The following is a 20,848-nucleotide window of genomic DNA, read 5'->3' as shown; positions in this document are numbered from 1 at the left end:
TCCAATTCTTGAATCCTACCATATCTTGCCCACAAGGAGGAAGCATAAGTGTAATAAATAACAGTTAAAAATAATAATAAAAGGCAAGATAAACTATGTTAGTAAGAAGTTGAATACCACTATGAGCTGGAATGCTAACCATCTTGTCAATCTTCAAGACAAGATTGACAGAAACACATCATTTTCTGCGACTCTGAAGCTACTGAAATAGTTGATATCTTGGGAAGTATTATTTTGCACTCTTCTCATAACAAGGCTCTTTTCACTTTTACCAAAGAATCCAGTATTAACCTAAAGCCTCTACGTGCCTCTTCTGCAGCCTTCTCATAAAAGTTCTCTGCATGTGAGTGACAACTGTAAGTGGGTAATACATGTGACAGATTATCCTGAGTTGCAAGTAAACATTCTCTGCAAGGGAAGGAATATTGTATTTCCGACTACCGATGTTTCTATAAACTCAAGTTTAATATGTGAGAATCCACTTTCCGACTTTGAAGTCATATCTACCTGAATATGAGGTGGGACTCTACAAAGCTACCATGGCTGACTTTGTATGTTCCCAAAAGAGAGTGTATTGATCCAAACACATTCTATTTTGTTACTGGAGAGAGGGGCCCCAGAGTTCTCCTCCCCACCAAACTCCCTTTCCAGTGGAATAGAAGGATTGTGGTTGAGTGAAAAGGAGACCTGGGTTCAAATCCAGCATCTGATATTTACTTAAGATGAACTGAACACAGCATTTCTCTCTCTGGGCCTCAGTTTCTCTATCTGTAAAACATGACAAATTAGACTAGCTGATTTTAGGCACCCTCCAGCTCAGTGGAAACCCCTGTCTTCATTGTTAGTGACCTCAGCCTCCTCTTCCTCTCCTTTGCCAGTGATGCTGCCCAGAGGCTGTATGCCTGGGGCCAAGAGTTCCAAGTCAGTGTACGCTGGGAACTGAAAATACATTTATCAGGAGAGCTATACGGAGGAAGGGGTTTCACATAATGCCATGCTTAAAAAGAGTAGTGGTTTGCAGTATTTTTTCCCTAACATGGCCTTTTGTAACTCCAAGCCCAGAGGGTTTGGACTGACAAGGAGATTTAGGAGACATCTTTCTAGTCTAACCCCCACCTTCTACCCTTTTAGTTGTTATCCTGATTAGTTTCAGTGTTGTGAAAGATAGGCCCTCTTCGTTCTTAATTCTTAGTTTCTGAAATTGATTTTTAAAAACACTTTTAAATGGTAGCTGTACTTACTGTGATAATCATTGAAATTACCGAAACTGAAAATTTCCTGTACTTTTTCTCAGTCACAGTCTTTCCTTTATTGGTCCTCATTATTGGGAGTGAACAAGTTTCTTACACTTCCTAACCATCACCTCCTACAGACATTGTAGCATAGATCTCCAAGAGAAATATTTAAATGGAGAAGTAACTGATTTAAGTTGTATTAATTTTATTTCTCAAAAGTTATTTCTGAAAATCTGAGTCAGTGTTTAATTTTGGTTTTAGATTTGGTTTTAAGAAACAGAAATCAGAATGTTAAATTCAGTCTTTGCTGCTGCTGCCTCATTGGCCCAGGCACATCATGTTGCCTCAACGTACCTTTCCCTATTTCTCACGTTACGATGGCAGAAATCACCTTCCTTAAAGTAAGGATGTCGAAGAAACTGATTAAACTTAACGGGATTACTATTTTACTGGTAGAGAAATTGGGAGAGAGAGAAGTTTTAGTCATATTTTCTAAGTCATTTTTTTTTAGAAAATACTATTTAGGAAATACCTATAATCCATTTAAAAGCACTTTACAACCCATACTGCACCTCCTATGAGGTTGCCAAAATGCACATTACTGTAGTTTACCTGCCAAAGCACAGAGTTGAAGGCACATGAAAATAAGACTGTGTTTATGTTGATCACTCTTATTCCTTGAAGCTTCCTGTTTCCCGGGTTTTTATTTCACTCTCTAATCTCAGATCTCCTCTAAGTCCCTGAACTCTCCCTTCTCACATCTTCTTAATTATACCATTTCCACACTGAGGTCAGCACTGCAGGCTAACTCCTTAGACTTCTATTCATGCTGTACTTTTTTCATTGAAAACATATCTACTCTGAAAACTTAAATTACTTCATCTCTGTAGATAACCCTTTCATCTCTCTCACATCTTGAGCTCCTGGAACTCTAATCCCAAATCATCCATTGCCTACCGGGCATTTCCACTTGTTACTTGCCAGTATGTCAGATCATTGGACATTTCCATTTGCATGTCCTGTTGTCACTGTCACTTCAGGCTCACTGTGTGAAACCTACAACTCATCACCACAACCTGTCTCCCCTGGCCTCCTGATTTCCCTACTAGTGCTGCTGCCGCTGATTCTGCTAATTCCTCTTTCTGAAATGTCCTTTGCTTTGGTTCTTCTGCCCCACTGCTCTATAGAGGCCATCATTCTTGAATACCATCCGTGATACTACATCAGACCCTTCAACATTTGACTTCCGCTTATATCTCCAAGTCTCATGTCTCTCCATTAGTCCCACCCTGCCACCCCTCACATTTGAGGCCTCAGCCATCCTGAACTTTCGCCACTTCCTCACTTACCACCACGCTTTCGGGAGACCTGAGCTTCCTTCTGGCTAGTGTATGAGACTGAGTATGACTCTTAGAGTTACATAATCAAGTCCAGTTTGGGTCACCCACTTCAAACTCTTGTAATGCCAAAGTCCCTCGCATGGGAAGTTGTGCTGTGTCCCCAAAAAGTCAAGTGACACGGTATGTGCCTCTCAAGCAGCACATTTCATTAGTGGGCAGTTCTGTCTGGCAGAAGTTCTTTTCTCCCTTTTGATCTTGAGCTGCCCCTTGAAGCAAAAGAGAAAAAGTCTAAATCCTTTTCTATAAACCAACTTCCAGATAATTAAAGAAGGTGCTCATGATACTCGCACTCATACCCCAGCTCTCCTTCTCACTTTGTAGCAGATCCGCTTGCAGCCAGCTCCCCAGACGTGCTCAGTTTGTCAGTGCCTTTCTTCAGGGTTGACCCATAGGTCTGAGTCTTCTGCTCATCCAGTGGTCTGATCCATGGGGAACCACTTCCATGGTTCTACTCCATACCTTCCCACTTCCCTGAGCCTCAGTTTCTCGTCAGTCAAATGAAAAGATTTCTTAGTCCAGGACAAGCTTTGGGGCTCCATGAGTGCCCTGAAACTGTAGGCAGTATTTTGTGTGTCATGAGCATATGTGCATTTGGTGGAGGGGGAGAGGATCTTTGGATTTTTATTACATTCTGTAAGAGGGTTCGTGAATCATAGAAAGAATTTTTTTTTAAATCGCACTAAATGATATCTGAGGTTCCTCCCAGCTCTAACAGTCTGTAAGTCAAAGGTCCTAAAATGCGTGACATTTTCTCATTCCCTCGAGAGGAAGTCAAAGACCAAATATTACTAAGCCTGTTTTTCAGCGACAATGAAGAGATAGAATCTGACAGACCCCCACATACAATGCAATACCACCTGAAAAGGTTAGAGCTAAACCTTTTCTGTCTGGTGAGGTAATCAGTTTCCTCTCACTGGAAATGTTCCAGCAGAAACTGAATTGTCATCTCTCCAGGATAATATATAAGGAATTTAAAAAAGTATATGAAGAGCTGGTCTCTCAGATCTCTTCAGAGTCAAAGATTCTATGAGAGCTGTGCCCTCCCATCTGCCTGAAATAACCTTTTCTCACATCCCTCCTTTCTCATTTTGACATTATTTCTATGTAGCCTTTTTTTCTCTTCTAGTTTAATTAGTCTCCCACATCGTCCCTTAGCTCTGGGTAGATATCTCTATTTCAGCATGCATCACATCTAGAACTCACTATCTGCAGGAAGTATGGGTCTGATTCCCCACTAGATTGTCAATTCCTGGAGAGCAGGGATTATATTATGTACCTCCATACTTCTAGTGCCTTAGAGCCCTTGATATATAGCAAGTATTTAATAATATGTGTTCAGTAACTGCTCCTACAGTGGGTCTAAGACTTTACCTAAGTCGTTCATCATTCTGGGCCTTAGTTTCCCCCTCTGTCAAATGGAAGGGTTGGACCAGGTCCTCTCTGAGGTCTCCTTCAGTCTCTGTAAGTGGACCAATCACTGTAACTTGTTTGCCTTACTCAGGCAGCAAACACATTTATGTACCATTTATCCTCATAACACACACTGGCACTTGTATTTGTGCATTTGGTTTTCCAGCTCCCTCCATATTTATCATGAGCAAATCACCATTTGACAGGTTTATGATTTTAAAAAGAAACCTAAGAGCAATAAGGTTTATCACTGCATATACTTGAACATTAGACCCCACTATGTGGCTTCTCCAGAGAGTTGTATTTGCCCAGTTTTGCCAAGAAATTAATTCTATCAGACATTGTAGCAATAAGCAGCCTCTTTCCCATTCCATGAGCACTCAAGTTGCTATTTGCCAGGAATACAAGACCTAAGAGAGGCTTGAGAGATGTGGTTAAAATGGCTTCTACAGAAAAAGGATTTGTGTGGTTTCAACAATGAGCATTTTCTGAAAATATCAACAGGCCCAGCCCTGTAGCTCTTAGATGGCAAGGCACTCGTGCCACACCCAGGTTTCTTCACTTCTAACCAGATGCAGTTGCAGCTTAACAGCTTTACCTGTTAATAAAAGTAATAATGATTACTTATATTAATATAGTACTTTATAGCTTACAGAATTCTTGTACATTAAATTTGTACAAAACCCAATGAAGTAGACAGGGCAGCTATCCTTAAACCCATTTCATGCAGGGGAAAATAACACAGAGAGATTAACTTGCCTGAAATCACACAGCTAGTAAGGGAGAGAGTTGGCACATGAATCTCAGTCTTACCCAAAGCCAGGGCTCCTACCATTGCTTGGTTCAGGGGAATCAGCCCTCCAGCCATGCTTATGCTAGAGGCTCTCTCCAGATGCCAGCACCATCTGATAGGCCAGCATGGAACAACCTTGCTTCTTTTTCCTGACTTATATGCAACATGTAATTGTTGGTGGCAAAAGTCACCAGGCCCCCAAGTCAGCTTTTGTCCTAACTCAATGCTTTTTCAGTTGTGCCGTGTCATTTCCAGTGATTGTTAAGAGAGTGGTACCAAGCCACCAGAACCAGTTCTGCAACATAGTTCAATAAAAATCTTCTTATTATTCTCCAAGCTAACATAGCAGAGCATACCAGTATCCTCCTATATCCTTGAGAAAGTTAAGAAAACTAGTTGGCCCCAAGCCTACACCAGGACGATGAACAAGAATGGCACTAGGGCAAAGCTGGGTTAAAGCGGTACAACAGCAGGACACACTAACTTAACCTCCCTTTTCTGTGGAAACCATTTTAATCACATCTCTCAAACCTCTCTTAGTCCTATATTCATGGCAATGGCAACTTGAATACTCATGAATGAGAATGAGCCTGCTTTATTTCTGCAGTGTCTGACAGAATTAATTTCTTCTTGTTAAAAATTGACAACTAAAACTCTCTGTGGAAGCCACATAGTGGGGTAGGGAAAAAAATCCATCAACTTCCAGGACTTAAACTTTCCAGGCCCAGAGGCAGGTCTGTGCCGTATCGTGCAGACAGACGCCTTCAGTGCTGAGATGCTGAAGCCATGGAGCATTCAAGCCTTTGAAGTTACTGCCTTTGATCTGGTTCTCTGCACATCAAGCAATCTTTTGATCACTTGGTTTCTTACTGGCCTTTTTTTTTGCAGTGGTTATCTAGGCTTCTCATTTGCAGAAGTCCCCATTCTTGAGTCTTAGATCTGGCTTGGGAGGGCTCCAGGGTATATCTCTGACCCACAACAGCCCTTCAGAGATTTGCACCAGCAGTGTATGCCTTGGGTCTTTTCTTCCCTGGGTGAAACAGCCCCGTTCCTCCAGCCCATCCTTTGGAGACCCTCTTTACCCTGTGGTGCATAGGACCCAAAGCAGAGGTTGTCAAAGATCTGATCCCCAGTTGGCTTTCTTACATTTTTATACTGTGAGCCTCTGGGGAGCTGCAAAAATTGCTCTAGAAGAGACAGTACAAACCAGACTAATTGGTAGCCCATCAAAAGCTGTTGTCTGGCTGATTTCCCTTAAGATAATAGAAAAAAAAAAGGGGGGAGGAAAATGTGGGACTAGTTTATACATTAAGATTCTGCTATCTTAATAAATTTCCTGCTAAAATATTACTTGCTGTGTCATGGACAGGATTTTTTTTCTCTTTAAATTTTCATGTAAAGTAGAATAACATTGGTTCTTTTTCTTGTATTTGTTTCCTAAACTTTACAAAAATAGGTCAAGTGTATAGCATGGCCTACCATGAAGATTAAAGATCTTTGACATTCTGTAATAAATTAGTTGGAGAAAAAACACTTAAATTTTAGGACAGTTATTGAGTCTAAGGGTTCAGGACTAAAAGCTATGCTAGAAGCTAGCTTGAAATGCTGTTAATGGTTACTTTAATGTAGTCTTACCACTTTCTTCATATGACCCAATTCACTTTTTTAAATGATGGAAGAAGACTGAGTAAAATTTTTAAAAATGATTTGTGAGATGAATTTTACAGGAAGAAGTAAAGCTGCTGAATTCCAGCTCAGCTCTGTGTATAGAAAGCTGTTAGCACGTAACCTTGGATAAGTCACTAAGCTCTCTGCCTCAGTTTCCTTATCTACCAAATAAGTGCATTGCCCTCATTAAAGTGAGATTCCTTCAAGTTCTTACATTGTGAGCAGTGGTTCTGGACCTTTTCCCCCAGGGAAACACACAAACACACACAGGATCATATTCTTTTCTGAGGAGCTGTATCCTCTGTGTGTGTGTGTGTGTGTGTGTGTGTGTGTGTGTGTGGTTGCTTTTTGTTTCAAGGTAGCAGTACAGATAAAATAGGATGCAGCTTATGCATAATTCCCAGTTCTAATCCCTTTTCCTCAGTGATCACTACTTTTACATCAAGAACCACAGCTCTGGAGATCTGCACATTTGTGGGCTGTGTGCCACCTGGAAGATTTTTTTAATGCAAGATGCATCCATTTTTAAAAAACATTAATTTACTTCTATTCATCAGCTGAGTGTGTAATTATATATTCTCACGATTACATTCTTTCTCCCGAATCTGCTTACTGAGTTCCACTGAAATGAAAAAATAACCCCTTGCAAACCTCCCCCTCCAGAAAAGTCTTCAGAAGGCAGAGCTCCCTTACCTACTGGCCATCTTGATCACTCTAAAAGGCTAGATCCCCTGTTTGTCCTGTGACTGCCCTTGTGGGAGGCCCAGAAAGGTCTTCAGTGACAAGGTTTGCCCAGGGGCTGATTGCACAGTGGCTTCTTGGAATTGAAAAGGAAAGGGGTTTGGTGTCCTAAAAGAAGGAGAAATGACTGCTCAAATAACAAAGTCTAGGTTATCACCTCAAAGCCTCTTTTGATGGCAATGATATCCATGCAAATGCCAAGCCAGGCAACCCCACATGCCTGTCTGTCTGAAGGACCAATATATTCTATATTCTCTTAAAGCACTTCTGTTCATCAGTGCTAGTAAAAAGAGCAGCTCTCCCTCTGCCTGCCAGGAGCACAGCTGTTAGATCAATTAGCAGCACCTCAGCCACCCAGATGCTTCCACCTTCTGAAAAGCAGCCTTCTCACAGACAGATCACATTGAAATGGCACTTGCTAGCATCCATATGAATCCCAGGCACTGAAGATGACAGGCTGTCCAGCTCGCCTGTCGACTGCAACGCAGTGCACACAAGTGTCAGCATTTGGCAAAGCCTGTAACAAGGCCAGAGTCAAATGAGAACATTCGAGCTATACAGCAGTCAGCACGACCCATCTGACCACTTTCTCTGGGATTGCACTCAGTGGGAACCTATCAGAGAGGCAAGCTTGGACCCCAGATCAGGGGCTTCACCACACAGGATGAAAGACCTTCAGAAGGGGAGTTAAGGGACTTCCCTGGTGGTCCAGTGGTTAAGACTCTGTACTCCCAATGCAGGGGGCCAGGGTTCGATCCCTGGTTGGAGAACTAGATCCCACATGCACGCCGCAACTCAGAGCCCGCATGCTGCAGCTGAGAAGTCCACATTGCCACAAGTAAGAAGCCCGCATGCTGCAATGAAGATCCCGTGTGCCACAACTAAGACCCGGCACAGCCAAAATAAATAAATAAATAAAATTTTTTTTTTTAAAGGTGGTGGGGAGTTAAGTTGACAAGGCTTTATATTAAAGTGTGACTCAGATATCTGTCATCTGGGACTTTCCTGTTCCTTGAGATATAAATAAGCTTTGCTTCAGATTGCACAGTCTGTGGAAATCTGAATTCTATGACTTCTTGGGGGCTTGGGGTCTCTGCCTCAGCTCTTGGTCCCATTTCTGGGACCGTAGCCCTACGACTTGTCAGGTTGCCTATAAAAAAGCATGTATGAGCATGGGAGGCCTTCCGAGAAGCTGGTATCATTGAGGAGACTCACATTGCATATCCTCTAATGGCATAGTTAACAGGCCACACGAGACTTTCCTATTCTCTTAAGCTTTGCTACTCAGGGTGTGGCCAGAGGACCAGTAGCACCTGTATGACCTGGGTGCTTGGTAGAAATGCAGACTCTTGAGCCCCACCCCAGCCCCAGTAAATCAGAACCTAGGTTTTAGTAAGATCTCAGGAGAGTCCATTCATTAAGGTGTGCGGATCACAGATCTAAAGTCCTTTTCTGTCCCCTCACCTGGACGATTCTCTGCCCCGCCCTTGCTCCACGCAGTACCAAGTCTTTTGCCTTCTCTTTCTTCCCCCTCCCTTCTCTCTTGTTCTTTCATCTCTTCCCTCCCTGTCAGGAGCTACAAACAAATTCTTTGTGTCCTGACAGAGCAGGCCTCTTTTCTGGAGCCCCAAGCCAGTCACCACCTAGGCCCTGAGGGTCTCACCTTCTACTAGCCCTCAATCCTGTCCCCAAGCTTACTGAGGTATTTGTCTAAACAAGATCCCCCACTAAGAGGGACCCTGATACCAGCTACTCCGATAAAAGAAATCTCTCCATCTCATTACATAACACAGCCCCGATTTTATAAAGACATTCCAAACAGACCCTTAAATCAATTCAGGATTATTAGCCATCATGTGAGTGTTAGACCTGGGGAAACTGAGTCTTTGGCAGGAAAGTGACTTATTCAAGGTATTTTTGTGGTTACTGGCAGAGGCAGGACCAGAAGAATTCTTATACTTCCCAGTACAGGGTTCTCTTCACTATACCTCTAATTATTCTACTTTAAACTGCACCCTTAAATGGCAACCAAATTCTCTTCCTGAGCAGCAAATGTGTATTGGGTACCTGCTGTTTATAGCAAGCATTATTTAAAGGTCAGAAGAAGCAAAACAGACCCAGTTTTTCCATACTCTCTCCTTTGCCCAGACTGCTCCCTCAGACTAACTTCCTCATTCCCACCTACCTGCCTGGCAAACTCCTACACATCTTTGAGAATCAACAGTTGGGACCTTCTTCCAGGTTCCTCCACAAAATTAATCACTACTTCCTCTGTGCAAGCACATTATTATAACATTTCTTCCATCATATGTTAAGCCTTTGTTGTCCTAGCTGTTCCGCTCTGGGTAGAAGGTTCTTCAAGGGAGGGCCGAACTCTGTGGTCCTCATCACTGTATCATCAGTGCCCAGCACAGGAGAGGTGCAGAAAATGTTCGTTTTCATCCTCTTTTTTTTCCCTTGGATATCCCTACAAATTAATGACATCAGTCAAACAAATCCTGTCCTTAACTCAGCCACTTCGTCCTTAAGCACCTGGCCCCTTTCTGGACCTGCGCTCCCTCGGCCCATCTGTCTCACCCGGCCACTCATTTCTAGTCCTGGCCTCCCCTCTCTATTCTGTTGCTACCCAAAGGTTCCAGCTTAGCCACCAGCTACTTGTGTATGACTTCTTGAAAATCACTGTACCTTCTGGGTCTCATCTGCAAGTTGAGTGGGTTTGACCCATAAGCTAAGAGCTCTCGATGGCAGTGTTACGAGATTATAACACACCTCACAGGTGTGTTATAATCACTTGTGAGGTGCTTTGTAATTTTTTCTTGTAATCATTAAGGTTTACCAGTGGTCTTTTTAAGAAATAGAGAAGATTAAGGGTTATCCCTCTGACTATCATTCTCAGTTGCATTCTGATGCGCTTTCTGGAATAGGAGAAAAGGGGTGTAGTTACAGGTAGTTCCAGGGATCACACACTTGGGGCACACACACTTTGGGATCCTCTTATGTCTCACCAAAAAGTTCCATATCATGTGTGTCTCAACTGGGCACAGGTTGATCAATACGATTCTTTCTGCCTCCATCATCCTTTGAGCTATAAGACCTGGATAAAAGACAGGAAATTGTGAAATTGTGAAAATTCTGAATTTCCAAATCCCCGCTGTGTTGTGGTAGCTCCTTTTAAAGTTCAAATCTCACTCAGGAACACTTGAACAGGTAACGAACGCTCTTAATTTTTTCCTCTTCCCCTTTGGCTTTGCTCCCAGGAAGCGAGAAGAAGAAAATAGGCGAAGAGAGGCAGAACAGCAGAAGGGAAGGCTGAGCCCAGATTCCTGCAGACCCCAAGCTCCTCCCTGTCTGCCCAGCACCCAGGCTGAGCCCCGCAGGCAGAGCTGGGCGCCCAGCAAACAGCCTCCCTGCAGCGACAAGGCCCAGGGCCCTGAGCGGAAAGCCTGTAGACGGTCTCCAGGCAGAGGGTCTCCAAGCAGAGCCCCCCAGAAGGAGCAGTATCTCTCCCCAGACTTGCAGAGAACAGATCCCAGAAAACCAAATGGTAGGTGTATTGCCTTGTTATTCAGTGCTAACCTATGGACTGTGGGCTCTTTTGATTCACGTATTTAGACCGTTTACATTTAAGGTAATTATGTCAGCACTTAAGTTGGCCATTTTATTATTTATTTGCTCTTTATTTCCTCTGTTTCTCTTTTCTTCCCTTCATTAACCAGACTCTCATGATGTGACAGCCCTGTTGTATTTCCTCAAGTTCTTTCTTAGCTTGGGACCTTTGCATATAACAATCCTTTTATCTATATGGACAAAAAGTACCTTTTATTTTTCAGCTCTCAGAGTGAATGCTCCTTCCTCTGTACAGCCATGCCTTCCCACTAAACAAGGCTTTGTTTTCCTGCTGTATGCTCCCATAGCTTTCCTGTACTTCCTTATTATGAGGATCATCACCTTTCATTGTTATTACTGGCTTACTTGTCTATTTTTTCCACTACACTATAAGATCTGTAAAATCAGGGTCGCTTCAGTTATCTACCGCTGTGTAACAAACTACACTAAAACTAAGTGGCTTACAATAACAGTTTATTATTTCTTATGATTTTGTGGGTTGGTTGGGCAGTTCCTCTGCAAGCTTCACCTGCTCTCACTCATGTGGCTACATTCAATTCAAGGTCAGTTGAATTGGATGGTCTAAGATGGACTGACTTGAATGTCTGGCAGTTGATGCTGGCTATCAGCTGGGATTCCTCGACTCTGTTTTACATGGCCTTTCATCCTCCCATAGGCTAAACTGGCTTTCTTACACAGTGGTCTCAGGACATCATTCTAAGAAAGCACAGGAAAAAGCTATAGGACCTCTTGAGGAATAGGCTCTAGAATGTGCACGCTACATTCTGTTGATCAAAGCCAAGTTATATGACCATCCCGCACTAAATAATATGGAGAAATAGATTCCATCTTTATGCGTACTAGGATGGGAGTCATTTGGGGCTACTAAACAATCTATCACAGTTCCTTCTGGTCACAGATTATTCACATTTCTCCCACGTGCAAAATATTCTCACCCTTATCTTAGGACCCCCAAGTCTCATGCCAATTATCACATCAAGGTTGAAGTCTGGGATCTTGAGACCAGTGTCGTGTCCAGATGTTGTTGAGGTTCCCCAGGTGTGAATCTTTCTGATTCAAAGACCAATAGACAAAACACACATCAACCACACACATACATATTTTATGGAAATATGTTAATATAAATGTTTCCGACATTACATGAAATTTCTAAAAATCTTATATTTGTATTTGTATGGAAATATGTATGGAAATATGTTAATATAAATGTTTCAGACATTATATGAAATTTCTAAAAATCTTAAAAAAAAAAAAAAAAAAAAAAGACCAATAGACAAAACACACACACACATCCAGCAAGCAGTGGTGAGACAGGAACAGAATAACCACAGGAGACATTCCTGTTCCAAAAGGAGAGAAATAGGAGGTACATAGCACTCACTAGTCCATAGCAATTCTGAAAGCCAGCTGGTTATACATTAGCAGGGCCCCTACTCTGAGGTATGAAATGTGCCTTGATTAGGGTCTGGTTTTACTCCTATGTGTGTTTTCTATTCCATTGTTCTCCTTGGCTCTGGGCTCTGCCACCTGGGTTCTTGGCTCTGCTCTCTGAGAAGTCTTCCTTTTCCTTGAGACATAGCCCATGTTTGCAGCTGAGTAGACTTCTTACCCTGTTTCCTGCATATAGGAAATTGGGGCCCCAGAGGCTCCTTTTCGTTTGGGACCGCCTCAGTAGTTCAAGCTGGTGGCACTCTCAGTGATACAATTATCTCAAAAACTTCATGGGTCTTCTATGAATCTGACTGGGTTCACGCCATGTTCCAAAACCACATCCATAATTATTTTTCAAATAGGCCTCTCTCTACTTTGGGTGGCTCAGGCTGCTGTGGAAAAATGCCCTTGAGATTCTTAGAAGTTCTTTTGTCTAGCTGAGAGCCCTACAATGTACCATCTTTAATATTTTTGAGGTCTTAATAAAGGGTTGCACAGCCATACTCTTGATTTGATCTTTATCTCTAGGTCATATCTTACTATATGAGACTCTTTTGTTGGCAAGAAAAAATGAAAATTTAAAACAGTTTTCTAACCCAGCACACTCTGTGCTCTATATTTACTCTAAATTCTGCTTGCAAGCTGAGTAGTTCTTTCTTTCTTTCTCCCCGTACCTTATCATATGCAGCTAAAAAAAGCCAGTTGATATTTTCTTCAACATTCTACCTAGAAAGCTCCTAAGCCATATCTACAAGTTCATTAGGTGTATTTTCTATCTTCCAAGTTACTGCAGATGACAATTTTGCCAATTATCCTGCCACTGAATTACACAGTTCACTTTTCTCCAGACTCCAATAGCAATTTCTTCTCTGCTCCTCCAGCCTTCACTAATAGTTTCTTCATTGCCTTTCTAGCTTCTGCTCACCAGCCAGTTCCAAAGTCAATGCTCTGGTTTTTTGTTAGGCCAGCGTGTCTCTTTTTTAGGTATCAGTTTCTGTGTTGATTCTCTCTAGCTGCATAACACACCACCCCCCAAACTAAGTGGCTTAAAACAATGGTTTAATATTTTTCACAGTTCTATGGGTTGGCTAGGCAGCTCCTCTACTGGATCAGCTGGACTTACTCCTGTGGCTGCTAGAAGTTTGGCCAGGCTAGAAAGTCCAAATGGCTCCCTTCACATGTCTGGTAATTGGTGCTGGCTCTTGGCCAAGGTGTCTCAGTTCTCTTCTGTATGACCTTTCATCATCCAGCAAATTAGACCATCTTCCTTGCATGTTTTTCTCAGGGCAGTGCTCTGAGGGAGAGAAGGTGGAAGCTACAGGTCCTCTTGAGGCCCTGGGCTCCAGAACTGTCACATCACTTATACCACATTCTGTTGATCAGAGCAATTCACAAGGCCAGCCCAGCTCAAGAGAGTGGAGACGTAGACATACTGCAAAATCACATTTGAAAGGTTAGTGGATCCTAGGGTAGGAAGAATCTTTGACCTTTAAACAATCTCTCAGAAGGAGCAATATGTCTCTTACTTCTTTATCCCAGCAGGGTGTCTGGCACATAAGAGATATAATAAACATTTGGTGAATGTATACTAGCTAAGTGCTTGAGATTTGGAGATTGTTAAACATGACACAAAAAGTATTCATTGGGTAAACACGTTTTCTGTAACAGAGTCCCATTTTTATGGCGAAGCTTTGCTTCTACTTAGTTCACCAAATCAACTTATGCATGCATTTATTCAACAGATATGTTTTTGAGCTCATACTATGTGCCAGCCGTACTGAATTATAAATAAGACTAAGGACCATACCATCAGTATTTTCTTATAGCAGTGAGCACAGTACTGGTTACGCAGGTAAATATTTCTTGACCTGACTCCTCTCTTAGAAAGCACCTGTTGAAAGTTGATTGGTTTTGGGTTTACTCTGAACCTCAAGAATTATACTTAATTCCTGCAACTTCAAATGGACAGTGGTTTTCCCCCAATCCAGTGCTCTACAGAGCAGAGAGAAGGGGGAGCACAGTTATTTCAGACTACTTACAACTACACAGGGTAATTGTGGCTTGTATTCACCTTACTATAAAATACCTTGAGACAGTTATGCTGCAAAGCTAGTCACATCTACTGTGGACCTGGTCACATTCAGGTAGTTACCTCACATCCTGAGAAGTCCATGAAGATTGGTTTTTTCATAACCAATCCTTTGTCCTTAATTTACTGATACTACCGATAGTTAGACTTCCTCTCCTCACTATTGGTTTAAAGGTGAACTAGTGCATGGTTTTATAATGATTTTCAAGCCATGTAGGGCTCATGAAATGAATTCAGTGGATTGGACTAGGATAATTTTCATGAAACAGACTGCAATAGAACCTATCAAAGTTCACTGCACATTATAAAGGTAATAAGTTCTGTTGCAGTTATATGTCTATGTACATAGGGGTGTGTGTGTGCATGTGTGTGTGTGCTTGTATACATGCATATATGAGTATATGGGCCACAATTTAAGATATATTTCTTGGTATGGGTTATTGTCAAAAATTTTTGAAAATTACTGTTCTAGAACAGTTGAGAGGCAGGAGAGCTCCTCATTCGTTTGAGGGCAGGAAGTGGTGTCCTGAATAAGGGACCTCTGGGAAAAGCCAGATTCAGATATGCAAACAGGCTCAGAGAAGCCCAGCATCCAGACTTTGGGGAGAGTTGGAGGAAGAGAGGCCCGTGAGCCTGATTCAGGTGTAAGGAGAGGGAGCTCCAGTTTCAGGGGCAGCCTTTGCCCTTGCTGACCTGCCCAAGAGGCCAGAGTACAAAGGAAAATAGGGAAAAACTTCTAAGAATCAAGACTGGACATTGACTAGGGCTTCTCCAGTATAGTGTTCCCAGGAAACCCAACATAATTGGGCAAAGGACACCCCAAGCCACATTATGTTTGGCCACATAAAGAAGGGTCACAGCTGCCTCAGCTGATCAGTGACCAGGCAGTATAGCGTTTGCAGCATGGGCATCCTAGCAGGAAGCCAGAGATGGGAAACGTTGACCCCTTCTTCTTCTCCATTATCCTATTTCATAAATTAGAGCCTGAGGGTTGTTAGAGAGCATCTAGTTCAGCCTCCTCAAAACAAGTCAGCACCCTGAGGCTCTGAGAGAGGGCCTTGCCTAAGGTAATCTTAACAGGTGATTGCTTTCTTCTTCCTTATTCTTCCCTTTTTGTTGTTTACAATGTGTGTAGAGCATAATGGCTAAGTGTGTAAGCTTTAGACCCTACCACTTACTAGCTATACAATCTTGAGCAGGTTACGTAGCCTCTCCAAGCCTCCTTTTCTTTATTTGTAAAAAAAAAAGAGAGAGAGAGATAATAATGCCTGTTTTAGAAAATTGCGACCGTTAATAACCCACGTAAAGATTTAAACACAGTGCCTGAAGTGCTCTATAAGTATGAGCCGTTCCTATAATTAACCTCATTACTATTTCAAAGGGGGGAGGAAAGAGAGGAAGGAGACACTACTTAGAAAGACCGCTGTGGGGCTTCCCTGGTGGCGCAGTGGTTAAGAATCCGCCTGGCAATGCAGGGGACACAGGTTCGAGTCCTAGTCTGGGAAGATCCCACATGCCGCGGAGCAACTAAGCCCGTGTGCTACAACTACTGAGCATGCACTCTAGAGCCCGTGAGCCACAACTACTGAGCCCAGGAGCCTAGAGCCCGTGCTCCACAATGAGAAGCCCGCACACCACAACGAAGAGTGGCCCCCGCTCGCCGCAACTGGAGAGAGTCTGCGTGCAGCAATGAAGACCCAATGCAGCCAAAAATAAAAATAAATAAAATAAATAAATTTATTTTAAAAAAAAGAAAGACCACTGTGACTGGGTGGAGGATGGATTTGGAGGGCCACGTAGGGCCTATACTAAGGCACAGTAGCAGCAGGGTGATGAGAAGCGGATGGACTTGAGAGGTAGAATTGCAATGACTTGGCAGCAGACTGCTTGTGGGAGGTGGTGGAATAAAGCTGTCTTTGAGTCAGTGTGGTTTTTCAGGAGAGTCTAGTGGAGGAGAAACTCACTGTTTTAAAGGCCATCCCTGATGTTTTCTTATTCTCACCATATGGGCTGCCAGGGCTAGTGGGTATGTTTGGTGGGAGTATCAGGGGGCCCTTACATTTGGCACATGTGCAGTGGCTAAGGCAGCAAACTCTATTACCATCTAGATACCAGAGACTCCTTGACTTCTTTTCCTTACTCCAATTATGTATATTCAGCTATTTACTATGTCCTCATTTAGGTAGGTGTCCCAAAGGCATCTCAAACTCAACCTGTCCAGGACAGAACTGATCATCATGATTTCATGCAGAACTACTCCTGATATTGGTTAATATCCAATACTTATCCATCTGTATGTCCAGCCCAGGAGTAAAAATCTGATCATTATCTTCTTTTCCTTTCCCACTCAAAATCCAGTCTGTCGCCGGGTCTCGTCACCTTTACTTCCTAAATAGCTTTCGAATCATTCTTTGTATCTCATCCACCACCACCACATAGTCTACCTAACATTTGCTTACCTTCATCTCTAACTTGGACTGTTGCAGTAGCTTCCTAACTGGTCTTACTTATCTACTCTGACTCCCCTAATCCATTTTCCTCTCTGTGAGCATATCAGTCCCTTCAGTATGAAATCTCATCATATTACTCCCCTACCCAAAGCCCTGGAATCAACCACTTCTCCAAGGAACCTGGTTCCTTTTGTTGGAGGTGGTATTGGAATCCAAGATCTGAGTGCTAGGTGTGTATACTACTCTTGGACTGTCATTGCTCCTAAGCCCTTTCAGCAGAGAGAACTGAGAAATATTTATATCTATTTGTGCACCTATCAGTGTATATGTGTGTTACACACACACACACACACACACACACACACACACACACACACACACTGATTTCAAACTGTTACCTCCAATTCCATTCAACACCACAGGGTTTATTCTGGCTTTTATCTTTTTATTTGAATTTTTTTTTCTCCAACAGTGAAAGACCTGGCTCCCATTATCTATGATATATATGCTTATTTGTTCAATCCTAGTATACACGTAAAGTAGATTCAGAATTGCCAACCCATACCCCTTTGAGAAATAAATTTACTAACTAGAGCTTAGTATTTACATACATTTCTTTTTGTCCTTAGTCTTACAGTACTCAGCTAAAATATGATTTTACAAAGTTACTTGGGTGAGTTCCCTTCTTCTCCACCTTTTTAGTGTGGTTACCTGATCTAATTCTGTAATAGTGTTAGGTTTATTTGTTATTGTTTTTATTCTATTTTGGGTTCTTTCCCATATCCTAGCTGATTCTAATTGCTGTTCATTTTTTTTTTTTGGTAGTTGGGTACTTTTTATTTAAACAGAAAATGACATTTTCTCATAATTATAAAATTACTTAATGTACATTACCAAAAAATTAAAATCAGAGAAAAGAACAAAGAAGAAAAAATTAAAATCCTCCTTAATCTTAAAATAAACAACTATACAAACCTTTCTACTAGAACTTTTTTTTAATTCAGAAATTAAATTAAATTTAATTTTTTTTTTTAATTCATAAAATTCAGAAACAGGGCATCCTGTTTTGAGATGTTCTTACATAATTTCTTTGTTTTCAACAAAAATGTTAGTAGCTGCTTAGCATTATATCAGATTATGAATACAGCATGCTTTGTTTAATCACGCCTGTGTTGGACATATAAACTAAACAGCCTTTCATATAAATTTTTGTATATACCTCTAATTTTTATGGCTCTTTAAACATGCTGCCAGGGACTTCCCTGGTGGCACAGTTGTTAAGAATCTGCCTGCCAATGCAGGGGACACGGGTTCGAGCCCTGGTCCAGGAAGATCCCACATGCCGCGGAGCAACTAAGCCCATGCGCCGCAACTACTGAGCCTGCGCTCTACAGCCTGCGAGCCACAACTACTGAGCCCACGTGCCACAACTACTGAAGCCCGCGCGCCTAAAGCCCATGCTCCACAACAAGAGAAGCCACCACAATGAGAAACCCGTGCACCACAATGAAGAGTAGCCCCTGGTCGACGCAACTAGAGAAAAGCCCATGCGCAGCAACGATGATGCAAAGCAGCCAAATAAATAAATAAATAAATAGATAGATAAAAGAAAATTTAAAAACAAAAAAACAAAAAAAAACATTCTACCAGATATCTTTCCAGGAAGGTTGCAGACATTTGTTTCACCCTTTCAAAAGCAAAAACCAAAAAACTCTCTCCAAACACTTAGGCAAATAATGGTTTTACTAAATCCTAGTTAGTAAGATGGAATTTTATCATATTTTTATTGGCTTTGTGTATCTATTTTCTGGATTACTCACTGATGTCTGCTGTCAATTTTTATACTGGTTTTTCATTTTCTTAATACTTCTAAAAGCTCTTTATATAATAAGGATAGTAACCTTTCTCTGTCATGTATAATGAACTTTTTTTGTTTACCTTTTAATTCTGTTTCATTTTTTTCTTCTGAGATTTTTTTCTTTGTGGTTTTATGCCAAGAAAAGGTTTTTCCCACTTTAAGATCTAATAAACACATATATTTTCTAATTTTTACTATCTCATATTTAATTCGTTATATAGTGAGGTTGGAATTGAATGATTTGTTTTTAGAGAATAAGCAGTTGTTCTAGCCATAAACATGGAATAATCCGGAGCTGCAGCGCTGGCAGTAGGCTTGTGAATAATGGCTTCTGAAGGAGTATAGCATCACTCTCTGGGGTCATACCCAGGGCCTATGAGCACCTCATCTCCTGGGTCCACAAATTCAAAATGCCATCTTTATTGTTTATTTTCATATATGGGAATATTTTTAGCATTCTATTCTTTCTCACTGATCTATCTCTACTAATACCTAAATCACATTATCTTTATGATTACTAGCTATTAGTATCTAATGGTATCTAGCCATCTCTTTATTATTTTTCTTTTTTCTCTTCTTTTTAATAGTTTACTTTTTAGAGCAGTTTTAAGTTCACAGCAAAACTGAGCAGAAAGTACAGAGAGTTCCCATATACTCCTACTGCCACACATGTACAGGCTCCCCAACATCAACAACCTACACCAGAGTAGCACGTTTGCTACAATTGATGACCTACACTGACACATCATTATCACCCAAGTCCAATTTACATCAGGATTCACACCTGGTGTTGTACATTCTGTGGGTTTTCACAAATGTATAATGACTTGTATCCTGCATTGTGTCATACAGAATAGTTTCAATGCCCGTATTAGGGGTCTCCAGAGAAACAGAACCAGTTAGATAGATAGATAGATAGATAGATAGATAGATAGATAGACAGACAGACAGACAGACAGACAGACAGACAGACATAACAGGAGATTTGGTATAGAAATTTGCTCACTTGATTATGGAGGCTGAGAAGACCCACAGTCTGCCATCTGTAAGCTGGAGACCCAGGAAAGTTGGTGGTGTGATTCAGTGAGTCCAAAGGCTTAAGAACAGGAGAGCAGATGCTATGAGTCTGAGTCCAAAGGTTTGGAAATTGAGGGGCTAAGGGTATAAATCCTGGTCCAAGTCTAAAAGCCTGATAAACAGGAACACCTGTGTCCAAGGGCAGGCGAAAATGGATGTCCCAGCTCAAGCAAAGAGCACAAAATCACCCTTCCTGCACGGTTTTGTTCTATTTAGGCCCTGAACAGACTGGACAGTGCCCACCTGCCTTAGTGAGGGTGATCTTCTTTACTCAGACAACCAATCCAAATGCTAATCTCTTCTGGAGACACCCTCACAGACACACCCAGAAATAATGTTTTATCAGCTATATGGGCATCCCTTATACTAGTCAAGTTGACACATAAAATTAACCATCACACTGCCCTAAAAATCCACTGTGCTCTGCCTACACATCTCTCTCTTCCCCAAACCCCTGGTAACCACTGAGCCATTTAGGATCTCTGTAGTTTTGCCTTTTTCCAGAAGGTCATATAGTTGGAATTATATAGTATATGGCCTTTTCAGAGTGGCCTCCTTCACTTAATAATATGTAGTAGTAATATTCATGCAAGTAAAGTAATATTTCACTTAATGATATTCTGCATGGCTTGGTAGCGTATTCTTTTTGGTACACATTTCACTTTTAGCTCATTTTCTTTTAGTTTATTTCTTTTTATTGCTGAATAATATTGCATTGTCTGGGGACTTCCCTGGTGGTCCAGTGGTTAAGACTCCGTGCTTCCACTGCAGGGGGCTGGGGTTTGATCCTTGGTGGGGGAACTAAGATCCCACATGCCACACGATGCAGCCAAAAAAGATAAAATTCCATTGTCTGGATGTACCACAATTTATCTGTTCACCTACTGAAGGACATCTTGGTTGCTCCAAGTTTGGGCAATTAGGAATAAAGCTACTATAAACATCCATGTGCAGGATGTTGGGTGGACATAAGGTTTTAATTCATTTGGGGAAATACCAAAGAGCAAGATTGCTGGATTGTATGGTCAGAACATGCTCAGTTTCGTAAGACATTGCCAAACAGTCTTCC

At 41.7% G+C, this 20,848-nt stretch overlaps 1 protein-coding gene across 7 annotated transcripts in view; it reads left to right on the top strand.

The window, feature by feature from the left end:
- INVS (inversin) overlaps positions 1 to 20,848 on the top strand; it is a 156,367-nt gene that overhangs the window by 108,271 nt on the left and 27,248 nt on the right. For all 7 annotated transcript variants that reach the window (XM_082468568.1, XM_082468569.1, XM_082468566.1 and 4 more), the window contains one exon: positions 10,505 to 10,791. In XM_082468568.1, the coding sequence (XP_082324694.1) occupies positions 10,505 to 10,791 (287 nt within the window). The remainder of the gene's footprint in view (positions 1 to 10,504; positions 10,792 to 20,848) is intronic.

Source organism: Balaenoptera physalus (assembly GCF_965194825.1).
Source record: "Balaenoptera physalus genome assembly, chromosome: 7".
Classification (NCBI taxonomy): domain Eukaryota; kingdom Metazoa; phylum Chordata; class Mammalia; order Artiodactyla; family Balaenopteridae; genus Balaenoptera; species Balaenoptera physalus.
The sequence above is the reverse complement of the archived record's forward strand: the minus strand, read 5'-3'. Positions and strand labels throughout refer to the sequence as shown.